Source organism: Mobula hypostoma, chromosome 11, assembly GCF_963921235.1.
Source record: "Mobula hypostoma chromosome 11, sMobHyp1.1, whole genome shotgun sequence".
Classification (NCBI taxonomy): domain Eukaryota; kingdom Metazoa; phylum Chordata; class Chondrichthyes; order Myliobatiformes; family Myliobatidae; genus Mobula; species Mobula hypostoma.
In genome coordinates, this window is record NC_086107.1 from 47,117,893 (window position 1) to 47,131,048 (window position 13,156).

The following is a 13,156-nucleotide window of genomic DNA, read 5'->3' on the forward strand; positions in this document are numbered from 1 at the left end:
ATTGTAATTCTACAGTTTAGAACAACTGGCACTGCATAGCTTAACTCTGAGGTTCTTACACATGGAAACTAGTTTCTAACCAAAAGACATACATTAAAATTCTGATATTTTATTCTACCACTCCCTTTAAGTTGGTCTGAAATAGAAATATATAAATAGAGGAAGGCCACTTGCTCGATCCACTCTCAATTCCTTTGTTTACCAGGGCACACAGCTTTATAAATACAATTTTCCATCCAGCCTCCAGAGGGGTGTAAAGTGAGCGTAGAAGCAAAAAGTACAAAGGGGAAAAGTAAAAGTGGCAGGCCGACAAATCCAGGGCAAGCATTAAAAAGGGCTAAGAGAGTTGTAAAAGAGTGCCTGAAGGCTTTATGTGTCAATGCAAGGAGCATTCGTAATAAGGTGGATGAATTGAAAGTGCAGATTGTTATTAATGATTATGATATAGTTGGGATCACAGAGACATGGCTCCAGGGTGACCAGGGATGGGAGCTCAACGTTCAGGGATATTCAATATTCAGGAGGGATAGACACGAAGGAAGGGGAGGTGGGGTGGCGTTGCTGGTTAAAAAAGAGATTAACGCAATAGAAAGGAAGGACATAAGCCGGGAAGATGTGGAATCGATATGGGTAGAGCTGCGTAACACTAAGGGGCAGAAGACGCTGGTGGGAGTTGTGTACAGGCCACCTAACAGTAGTAGTGAGGTCGGAGATGGTATTAAACAGGAAATTAGAAATGTGTGCAATAAAGGAACAGCAGTTATAATGGGTGACTTCAATCTACATGTAGACTGGGTGAACCAAATTGGTAAAGGTGCTGAGGAAGAGGATTTCTTGGAATGTATGCGGGATGGTTTTTTGAACCAACATGTCGAGGAACCGACTAGAGAGCAGGCTATTCTGGACTGGGTTTTGAGCAATGAGGAAGGGTTAATTAGCGATCTTGTCGTGAGAGGCCCCTTGGGTAAGAGTGACCATAATATGGTGGAATTCTTCATTAACATGGAGAGTGACGTAGTTAATTCAGAAACAAAGGTTCTGAACTTAAAGAGGGGTAACTTTGAAGGTATGAGACATGAATTAGCTAAGATAGACTGGCAAATGACACTTCAAGGATTGACGGTGGATATGCAATGGCAGGCATTTAAAGGTTGCATGGATGAACTACAACAATTGTTCATCCCAGTTTGGCAAAAGAATAAATCAAGGAAGGTAGTGCACCCGTGGCTGACAAGAGAAATTAGGGATAGTATCAATTCCAAAGAAGTAGCATACAAATTAGCCAGAGAAAGTGGCTCACCTGAGGACTGGGAGAAATTCAGAGTTCAGCAGAGGAGGACAAAGGGCTTAATTAGGAAGGGGAAAAAAGATTATGAGAGAAAACTGGCAGAGAACATAAAAACGGACTGTAAAAGCTTTTATAGATATGTAAAAAGGAAAAGACTGATAAAGACAAATGTAGGTCCCCTGCAAACAGAAACAGGTGAATTGATTATGGGGAGCAAGGACATGGCAGACCAATTGAATAATTACTTTGGTTCTGTCTTCACTAAGGAGGACATAAATAATCTTCCAGAAATAGTAAGGGACAGAGGGTCCAGTGAGATGGAGGAACTGAGCGAAATACATGTTAGTAGGGAAGTGGTGTTAGGTAAATTGAAGGGATTGAAGGCAGATAAATCCCCAGGGCCAGATGGTCTGCATCCCAGAGTGCTTAAGGAAGTGGCCCAAGAAATAGTGGATGCATTAGTGATAATTTTTCAAAACTCGTTAGATTCTGGACTAGTTCCTGAGGATTGGAGGGTGGCTAATGTAACCCCACTTTTTAAAAAAGGAGGGAGAGAGAAACCGGGGAATTATAGGCCGGTTAGCCTAACGTCGGTGGTGGGGAAACTGCTGGAGTCAGTTATCAAGGATGTGATAACAGCACATTTGGAAAGCGGTGAAATGATCGGACAAAGTCAGCATGGATTTGTGAAAGGAAAATCATGTCTGACGAATCTCATAGAATTTTTTGAGGATGTAACTAGTAGAGTGGATAGGGGAGAACCAGTGGATGTGGTATATTTGGATTTTCAAAAGGCTTTTGACAAGGTCCCACATAGGAGATTAGTGTGCAAACTTAAAGCACACGGTATTGGGGGTAAGGTATTGGTGTGGGTGGAGAATTGGTTAGCAGACAGGAAGCAAAGAGTGGGAATAAACGGGACCTTTTCAGAATGGCAGGCGGTGACTAGTGGGGTACCGCAAGGCTCAGTGCTGGGACCCCAGTTGTTTACAATATATATTAATGACTTGGATGAGGGAATTAAATGCAGCATCTCCAAGTTTGCGGATGACACGAAGCTGGGTGGCAGTGTTAGCAGTGAGGAGGATGCTAAGAGGATGCAGGGTGACTTGGATAGGTTGGGTGAGTGGGCAAACTCATGGCAGATGCAATTTAATGTGGATAAATGTGAAGTTATCCACTTTGGTGGCAAAAATAGGAAAACAGATTATTATCTGAATGGTGGCCGATTAGGAAAAGGGGAGGTGCAACGAGACCTGGGTGTCATTATACACCAGTCATTGAAAGTGGGCATGCAGGTACAGCAGGCGGTGAAAAAGGCGAACGGTATGCTGGCATTTATAGCGAGAGGATTCGAGTACAGGAGCAGGGAGGTACTACTGCAGTTGTACAAGGCCTTGGTGAGACCACACCTGGAGTATTGTGTGCAGTTTTGGTCCCCTAATCTGAGGAAAGACATCTTTGCCATAGAGGGAGTACAAAGAAGGTTCACCAGATTGATTCCTGGGATGGCAGGTCTTTCATATGAAGAAAGACTGGATGAACTGGGCTTGTACTCGTTGGAATTTAGAAGATTGAGGGGGGATCTGATTGAAACGTATAAGATCCTAAAGGGATTGGACAGGCTAGATGCAGGAAGATTGTTCCCGATGTTGGGGAGGTCTAGAACGAGGGGTCACAGTTTGAGGATAGAGGGGAAGCCTTTTAGGACCGAGGTTAGGAAAAACTTCTTCACACAGAGAGTGGTGAATCTGTGGAATTCTCTGCCACAGCAAACTGTTGAGGCCAGTTCATTAGCTATGTTTAAAAGGAAGTTAGATATGGCCCTTGTGGCTACAGGGGTCAGGGGGTATGGAGGGAAGGCTGGGTTCTGAGTTGGATGATCAGCCATGATCATAATAAATGGCGGTGCAGGCTCGAAGGGCCGAATGGCCTACTCCTGCACCTATTTTCTATGTTTCTATGTTTCTATTATGATGATCGGAAAAAGTTCCTATTTTAACACTTTTTTTCTGTATCTATAAACTTTGCTTAGAGCTTTAGCTTATCTATCTTTCAACCCCCTTCATCCTATTCATCAGTGCAAAAAAGGAATATCAGCTGTTGGTTGCACTCATCAGTAGTATTTACGTCTGCACAGCCAGTTCCAACTCAGTGAAAACAAATATGTTTCACTGAGATGACTAGCACATTGAGAAGCTGGGTTCTCTGCAATAGCCTGACAAGCATTTCCTGGATGCACTGTTTTTAAATGACCATAGGACCTTAAGACATAAGAGCAGAATTAGGCTATTTAGCCCATTGAGTCTGCTTCACCATTCCATCATGACTGATTTACTGTTCCTCTCAACACCATTCTCCTGCCTTTTCCCCATAACCTTCTGAGATCACCTCTTAATTTTCTTCTAAACTCCAGCGAGTAGAGGCCCAGAGCCCATTAAATGCTCCTCATAAGTTAACGCTTTCATTCCTGGAATCACTGTCATTAACTTCCGTGTCAGCACATCCTTTCTCAGATAAGGAGCCCAATACTGCTCACAATACACTAAGTACAGTCTGACTAGTACCTTATAAAGGCTCAGCAGTACATCCTTGCTCTTATATTCTAGTCCTCTCGAAATGAATGTTATCATTATATTTGCCTTCCTTACCACCAAGTCAACACACCATCCTTACACATCTGGAGAGAAGGGATGCTTATGTAAGAATGCTATTCTTGGACTACAGTTCAGCATTCAACACCATAATTCCTTCCAGGCTCGCCAAGAAGCTCAGAGACCTCAGCCTTCAGCTTGCCTTGTGTAGCTGGATCCTGGACTTCCTGTCGGATCGCCAGCAGGTGATAAAAGTGGGCTCCCTCACCTCTGTCCCTCAACACAGGTGCCCTCAGGGCTGTGTACTAAGCCCCCTCCTTTTCTCTTTCTATACCCATGACTGTGTCGCCATCCACAGCTCCAATCTGCTGATTAAATTTGCTGATGACATTACACTGATTGGCCTAATTTCAAATAATAATGAGGCATCCTACATAGAAGAAGTCATCTCTCTGACACAGTGGTGTCAAGAAAATAACCTCTCCCTCAATGTTGCAAAAAACAAAGGAGCTGGTTGATGACTACAGGAGGAATGGAGACAGGGTTGCCCCTATTAACGTCAATAGCTTTAGTTCCTTGGCATAAACATCACTGAGGATCTCACGTGATTAATACATATTGGCTGTGTGGTGAAAAAGGCACAACAGCACCTCTTTCACCTCAGACGGTTGAAGAAGTTTGGTATGGGTCCCCAAATACTAAGAACTTCCTATAGGGGCATAATTGAGAACACCCTGGCTGGCAGCATTACTGCCTGGTATGGGAACTGTACTTCCCTCAATCGCAGGACTCTGCAAAGAATGGTGAGGAGAACTCAGCGCATCTGTAGATGTGAACTTTCCACTATTCAGGACATATACAAAGACAGGTGTGTAAAAAGGGCCCGAAGGATCATTGGGGACCCGAGTCACTCCAACCACAAATTGTTCCAGCTGCTACCATCCAGGAAACGGTACTGCAGCATATCTGCCAGGACCAACAAGCTCCGGGACAGCTACTTCCACCAGGCCATCAGACTGCTTAACGCATGCTGACACGACTGTATTTCTATGTTATACTGGCTATCCTGTTGCACATACTATTTATTATAAATTACTATAAATTGAACATTGCACATTTAGATGAAGACTTAACGTAAAGATCTTTACTTAAGTATATGAAGGATGTAATTTAATTTAATTCAATTAAATTCAACTTGTAAGTTAATCTTTAAGGAATCTGCACAAGGACTCCCAAGTCCCTTTGCATGTATAATTTTTGAATTTTCTCATTATTTAGAAAATAGTTTATGCCTTTATTACTTCTACCAAGTGTATGACCATACACTTCCCTACACTATATTCCATCTGCCACTTCTTTGATCATTCCCCCAACTAACCCAAATCCTTCTGCAGACTCCCTGTTTCCTCAACACTACCTGCCCCTCCACTTATCTTTGTATCATTGGCAAACTTGGCCACAAAGCCATAAATTCTGTCATCCAAATCAATGACATTAGTCCCCTTTATTCATACTCATTGTCTCCTGCCAGCCAGCCAAACTTCTACCCATCCTAGATTCTTTCCTTTAATATTATGGGCTCTTGTTAAGTAGCCTCATGTCCAGCACCTTGTCAAAGGCTTTCTGAAAATCCAGGTAAACAACATCCACTGACCCTTCTTTATCTATCTTGCCTGCTATTTCCTCAAAGAATTCCAACAAATTTGTTAGGCAAGATTTTTCCTCAGAAAACACTTTAACCTGTTTTACTAAATGCCTCCAAGTCCACTGAAACCATATCCTTAATAATGGACTCCAACATTTTCCCAACCACTGATGTCAAGCTAACTGGCCTATAATTACTTTTTTTTTAATGCCTTCAACCCTTCTTCAAGAGTGGAGTGATATTTGTAATTTTCCAGTTCTCTGAAACAATTCCAGAATTTTGTGCTTCTTGAAAGTGATTCTTAATGCATCCACAGTTTCTTCATCTACCTCTTTCAGGACCTGGAGTGTAGTCCATCTGGTTCAGGTGAATTATCTACCTTCAGACCTTTCAGCTTCCCAAGTACCATCTCCTTAGTAACAGCAACTACACTCCGTGACACTCTTGAATTTCTGGCATACTGCTAGTCTTTCACAGTGAAGACCGACGCAAGGCACTTATTAAGTTAATTAATTATTAATTTTAAATTAAGTGCCAGTTGGTAATTCTCTACATCTGCAAATTGAAATTGGGTGACTTCTCTTTAAGGTCAGTTACACCAGAATTAGCAAGCTCAACACGATTTGAAAAATATTACATATTAGAATCTTGAAGAAGTAATTCTGCTACACGTGATAATGACTTACTATTTTTACAGTGTCCACATTTCCAATTATATTGTTGTTTAACATATGAATAAAACAAGTACTTATTGCAATAGCAACAGAACTTTTGATGAGGATACTAGCTAATTATATTTCTTTTTGAAAAGTAAGCTATGATTTTTCAGTATGATCTTTGACCGTGGATTTTGTGCTATATTCATTTATTTTATTCTATGGGTGTTGTTGTTCAAGGCCAATATGCATTTTCCATCTCTAAATTCCCCCAAGAAGATGGTGGAGAATTGTTCTGGATTGTTGCTGCCTCTCTTGTATTGGCATGTCCTCAGCATTGATGGGTAAGAAGTTTCAGGCTTCATTAGCAATGATTTTGAAGGAAGGCCAATATATTTGCAAATCAATACAGCATGTGACATGAAGGAGAGGTTCCAGGTGGAGGTATTCTCTTCAACAATGCACATTCAATTTGAAGAAGGGGGCAGAGTAACTCTGGTAGGTAACTGCAGTATATTTTCTAGATGGTACACACACTACTACCATGATGCACGGGTTTTTGAGTGAATGAATGTTTAAGCTGTTGGAAAAGGTGTCAATCAAACAGTTGTTATATCCTGTATAATACTGAGCTTTTTTGAGTGTTGTTGGATCCATATTCATCCAGGCAAAATTATTATTATATTCCATTGGATAGACAAGGATTCATTATGGATAGTCCATATAGCTTTATGTGCTTGTTTTTGCAAGAAGTAACCAAGAAGGTCAATGAGGGCAGGATAGTAGATATAGTCTATATGGACCTCAATAAGGCCGTTAATAAGGTTCTGCATGGTAGACTGTGGAAAGCTAGATCACATGGGAGTCAGCGGGTGCTAGCTAAGTGCATATACAATTGGTATGATGGTAAAAACAGAGGGTGAAGATGGAAGATAGTTTCTTGGAATGGGGGCCCATGACTAGTGGTGTTCATCAGGGCTCAGTGTCTGATACACGTTCCTTCATTGGTCAAGGCACTGGGTATAAAAGGTTAGGATGTTATGCTTTATGAAAGATGCCACTAAGCTTGAAAGGGTGTACAGGATAAACAAAGGAGATTCGGCAGATGTGCAGATCCAAAGTAACACACACAAAATGTTGGAAGAACTCAGCAGGTCAGGCAGCGCCTATTGAGAGGAATCAATAGTCAATAGTGTAGTGTTAGCACAACGCTTTACAGTACCAGCAACCCAGGTTCAATTCCCGCCGCTGTCTGTAATGAGTTTTTACATTCTCCCTGTGACCACATGGGTTTCCTCCAGGTGCTCCAGTTTCTTTCCATAGTCAAAAGACATACCAGTTGGTAGGTTAATTTGTCATTGTAAATTGTCCCATGATTAGGCTAATGTTAAGTCTTTACTGGGTTACTGGGTGGCACGGTTTGAAGGGCTAGAGGGCCTATTCTGCACTGTATCTCAATCAAAAAAAGAAGTAAATAGATATTTTGGGCCAAGACCCTTCATCAGGATTGGAATGGAACATGGAGGAGGCCAGTAGAAGAAGGTGGAGTGAAAGGGGTAGGAGTACAGTGACTGGGTTATTGTTTATTAAGTGCTGTTCAAGAGTACAGTGAATGACAACTTTCATCTCTTTGCTGATGATTGCAAGCTGTTTGCTTCACCAATAATTAGCTGATTAATTAATCTTGCTTTTCCTTGAAGAGGCCACAGCTGGGGAATTTTCCACTTTGCTGGGTAGATGCCAGTGTTTCAATTGTTCTGCAATAGCTCCAGAACACAAGTCTTACGCACTACAACTTGCATGACAGCTGGTCCAGTTTCACATTATGTAGTTTTAGCCTCTTAACTCATCAGAATATTTGCTCTTAGTTTGGAAAAATAGTACTTGCATTTTATTAAGACTCCCTAAAACAGTGGACAATATACCTGAAAAGGAATCAAAGACCAAGAGGAAAATGTCAATTCACAGAATGAGCAATGAAGTTAGTTAACTCAGAGATTGTACAGTGGGGATAAGAAGAGGACTGCCAGCCACAAAGTCAGCTGGTTTGTCAGGAGCAGTATGCTGCCTAGCCATAAGAAATATGTTACTTGGATACATAAGGAGTTCAGAGCAATAGGAGCCCAGGTTTATCTGATAGGGTCAAGAGAACTAGGTCAGTCTGAGACTAGCATGACTAAGTAAGTTTTGCAGATTGTAGCTCCAGTGACCTCAAGGGTTTGCATGGGAAAGTTAAAGGATAATTCCGGTCTGATGCACATCATGGAATAATTCATTGCATTTGTTAAATATGGGGATTGGTGAGAATGGTGCAGGAGATATTCTTTATTTTAATTTTAGTTGCTCTGCCACTTACATTTTTACTGATCAGGAAGAACAAACATTCTCCCCGTTTTTGTTTCAGTCTTTAAAATGTGACCAAATGGAAGAAACAACCTCATCTAGTGATATCTTTATTTTGTCTACATTTTGAGGATCTTGGGTCCTGGCATAAAATCATCAGTGACCAAGGAAGTGCCACAATATTATCACCTTAATTTCTAATACACCTTAAAATAAACAGCAATATTTTCCCCAACCTTTTCTTGCTTTGATATCCCTATGGACTTCTCTGGGAACTTCTATGGATATCCCTGGGAACATTTAAAAAATCACTATTTTAAAGATTTTCACTTTCTCAATTAGAGCTCTAGAAATCCCATCCATCCATTCTGATTAAATACTGTATATTAAAAAAGACTCAAAACAAAAACTATATATATTTGCCTGCCAAATTTTACAGATTCTCATTAAATTGAAGCTACGTGCAATGGTGAATCAATGTGCAAGATGGATAGATTATAAACTTAAGGGAAAGTTTCACTAAGCTTATAAAATAACATAGTGATCACGTATGTTCTAAGATGCAGTATACACTATAATGATAGGGATTGTTGATTGACCAGTGCTGTTCAATCAGCAGAATGATTATCCAATCAATAAAATACAAGGCAAAGAAGCTGTAATCACACAGTGGTGTAGTCCAGCAGAAAGCAGAAAATTGGCAGACATACTTGAATAGAATATAGTGAAGCTATAAAGAATGAAATTGATTACTGACGCCAGAAATGCAATTTTTAGCCCAGAAGAAATTTGAAGGATAACATCCAAAATCCACTACGTTAAGCAGTATTATGAGAGCAAACCAAAAAAAAACCTGCCGAAATAAAATATAGAACCACATACAGTATCTTGGGATCTTTTCTAGGATGCTGACTGGGTGACAAGTATTATCTCCAATATTATTGGATTAGCGACAAGTTTAAAAAAATCCAGGATTCACTCCAGACAACTCTGAATGTAACCCTGTTGATTTGGTACCCTGGCATAATTTGGCTAGGTAATTGTACACAAAAACTATTGCTCAGATTATTTACACTGACACCTACATCCTTCTCCAGTATTTTACATAATGAACTGAGTCAGACAGTAGCTAAATCCAAATAACTGCTTAAGAATAGTGCTGTTTAAGCAATCATTCTTGTAGATATTGGTACAGAGCTTTAAACTAAATAGTTGGAAAGTGGGTTCAGCATCCTGAAAACGAATGGATAAAGTAATAAGGGAGGAGAGTTAAAAGTGCAGGACAGTTTAGAAAGGGTTAAGAATTGAATTTTTGGCAAAATGGAAGCAAAAATTAAAAAGAGAGGTGAATACAGCACCGAAGGTATTATATTTCAATCAATTCACCATACAAAATAAAGGCTGATGATCTTGTAGTGCAGTTAGAAATTGGGCACCGCAGAACTGTGGTGCCCCCACAACAGGGATCATAGCTGGGGCTTGATATCCGGGGATACACATAATATTGAAAGGACAGGCAGGTGTGCAGATGGGTGGGGTGGATTTGTTTGTGAAAAGTGAAACAAAATTCTTAGCAAGAAGTGACATAGGATCAAAAAACGCCAAATCCTGTGGGTTGAGTTACAAAACTGGATGGGTACAAGCCTCTGAACAGTGGCCAGGATGTGAGGTACAAATTACAATGGGAGATAGAAAAGGCATGCAAGAAGGGAAATGTTACAATGGTTAAGGCAATATGCAATTAGGTTGATGCTGGATCCCAAGAGAAGGAATTTGTAGAGTGCTGACAAGAACACTTTTTAGAGCAGCTTGTCAAATCCACAAGAAAAAAAGGCAATTCTCATTGGGTTTTGTGTAATGAACCAGAATTGATTAGGAAGCTTAAGGTAAAGGGATTCTTCGGAGGCAGTGATCATAATATACCCCATAGTTTGAGAGGGAGAAGCTAATAGCAAATGTATCAATATTATGTTGAGTAAAAACATCTAGAGTCATGAGAGAAGAGTTGGACAAAGTTGATTGGAAGCGGGGCATTAGCTGAAATTAGCTGAATGGCTGAAATTCAGAAGGAGTGAGATCGGTTCAACTCAAAGCAGAAGCATTCTAAAGGGAAGATGAAGCAACCGTGGCTGAGAAGGTAAGAAAAAAGATAGCATACAAAATAGAAAAAAATTAGTAGGAAGTTAGATGATTGGGAAGCTTTTAGAAAATCAACAGAAAGTAACAAAAAAAAACTATAAGGAGAGAAAAGATGAAACTATGAAGGTAAACTAGTCAATAATATAAAAGAGGATACCAGAAGTTTTATTAGAAAAAGAGAGTAAAAGAGAGGCCAAAGTGGAGATTAGCTCACTGGAAAATGATGCTGGAGAGGTAATAATTGGGGTAGGAAAAATGGTGGATGAAAAGGATAAGTATTATTTGTGTCAGCGTTCATTACGGAAGACACCAGCAGCATGCCAGAAATTCAAGAGTGTCACGGGTAGAACTGAGTGCAGTTGATATTACTAGGGAGAAGGTGCTTGGAAGTTGAAAAGTTTGAAGGTAGATAATTCACCTGGACCTGATGGACTACACCCCAGGATTCTGAAAGAGGTAGCTGAAGAGATTGTGGAGACATGAGATCTTTCATGATCGAGCAGAAGAGCAAACTCGATTGGCTGTATGGCTTAATTCTTCTCCTGTCTTATGGTCTTAATCAGAATCAGGTCTAACATCACTGGCACACTCATGAAATTTGTTGTTCTGCAGCAGTAGTCCATTACAATATGTAATGATAAAAAACTATAAATTACAATAAGTATGGCATGCATAAAAATAAACAAATAGTGCAAAAAGAGAGAATAAGTACTGAGGTGGTGTTCATGGGTTCACTGTCCATTCAGAAATCAGATGGCAGAGAGAAATAACCTGTTCCTGAACTGATGAGTGTGTGTCTTCAGGCCCCTGTACCTCCTCCTTGATGGTACCAATGAGAAGAGGGTGTTTTTTGGGTGATGGAAGTCCTTAATGATGGCTGCCAACTTTTTGATGCATCGTCTTTTGAAGGTGTCCTCGATGGAGAGGGTAATGCCTGTGATGGAGCTTCTTGCAGCTTTTTACAATCCTGTGCAGTGGCCCCTCCATACCAGTGATGTAACCAGTTAGAATGCTCTCCACAGTACATCTGTAGAAATTGGTGAGTGTTGTTGGTGACATACCGAGTCTCCTTAAACTCCTAATGAAATGCACACACAAAATGATGGAGGAGCTCAGCAGGGCAGACAACATCCATGGAATGAATGACCCCAATGAAGAGTCTAAACCCAGAATATTGACTGTTTACTCTTTTCCATAGACTCTGCCTGGCCTGCTGAGTTCCTCCAGCATTTTGTGTGTATTGATTTGGATTTCTAGCACCTGTGTTCCTAATGAAATATAGCCACTGTTGTGCCTTCTTTGTAATTGTAATATATCAGGCACAGGATAGATCCTCAGAGAAGTTGACACCTAGGAACTTGAAATTGCTCACTCTTTCCACTTCTGATCCCTCGATGAGGACTGGTGTGTGTTTCCTTGACTTCCCCTTCCTGAAGTCCACAACCAGTTCCTTGCCTTTACTGACATTGAGTGCGAGGTTGTTGCTGTGACACCAGCTGACCTATCACGCTCTGTTCGCTTCCTCTTCTCCATCTGAAATTCTGCCAACCATACTTGCATCGTCGGCAAATTTATAAATGACATTTGAGCTGTGCCTGGCCACACAGTCTTGGGTGTAGAGAGAGAGAGAGTAATATACATTCAATCAAGTATCAATTTCATTTAATTTGTAGCTTGTTGCAAGTGTCAGTTGAATGTGCTCACCATTCAACAAATATTATGAATATCTAGTTACTTCAAGTATCCCCTTGGGTGTCTTGTGTCAACATTATTTTCATAATCCTGTCTGATAGATGGTCTTGTTCTCCCAAAAGGCAGGAAGATTTTGTCGGTGACACACTCCTTTACCCCTCTCCTGGTCAGTTCTGGCACCCAGCATACTTGTTTGCAGCAATAAGAATCAGTAATGACTCAGAGAATTCTAATAGATACTAATGAAGATCGGGTTTTCAATTAAGTACATTATTGTGGTATTGTGTAAGAAATATCACATGTAGCCTTTTCACTGAATAATTAGGTGAAACCAGCATCAAGTATTATCTAGGCACTTGGTAAGTCTCTAATCATACAGAGTTTTTCCCAATTAAAAAAATTATATAAAAAATACCTACCTAGCAATAGTTTGGGAAAGTTTGATGTTTCAATGTTATGATAATAAATGATTGATGTAATCGCAGCCAAGAAGCCCATTCCAGCTGGCATATACAGATGCAAGTGGCGTGTCTCTGTAAACCTAGGTAATAGAGATGAAAATATTTACCAATAGGTTAACTAGGAACAAAATTCAGTACAATGCTTAGAAAATGGTCAAACTATTTACTCATTTGGAAGGATTTTATGAATTACTAGTTTTTTTACGCACATACACACTCTAGGTATATAGTACTATATCTCTTACTTGTAACCTTACCCATAAAACAGTGGAAGCTACAGTTAGAGGAGGTCAGTGGTCAACTAGCAAAAAGGACTCATTCTGTATCTGGAAAGAGGA

At 40.3% G+C, this 13,156-nt stretch overlaps 1 protein-coding gene across 3 annotated transcripts in view; it reads right to left on the bottom strand.

The window, feature by feature from the left end:
- The window catches only part of abcc8 (ATP-binding cassette, sub-family C (CFTR/MRP), member 8), a 181,210-nt gene that overhangs the window by 133,307 nt on the left and 34,747 nt on the right, over positions 1–13,156 (bottom strand). For all 3 annotated transcript variants that reach the window (XM_063061994.1, XM_063061996.1, XM_063061995.1), the window contains one exon: positions 12,777–12,898. In XM_063061994.1, coding sequence (XP_062918064.1) covers positions 12,777–12,898 — 122 coding nt within the window. The remainder of the gene's footprint in view (positions 1–12,776; positions 12,899–13,156) is intronic.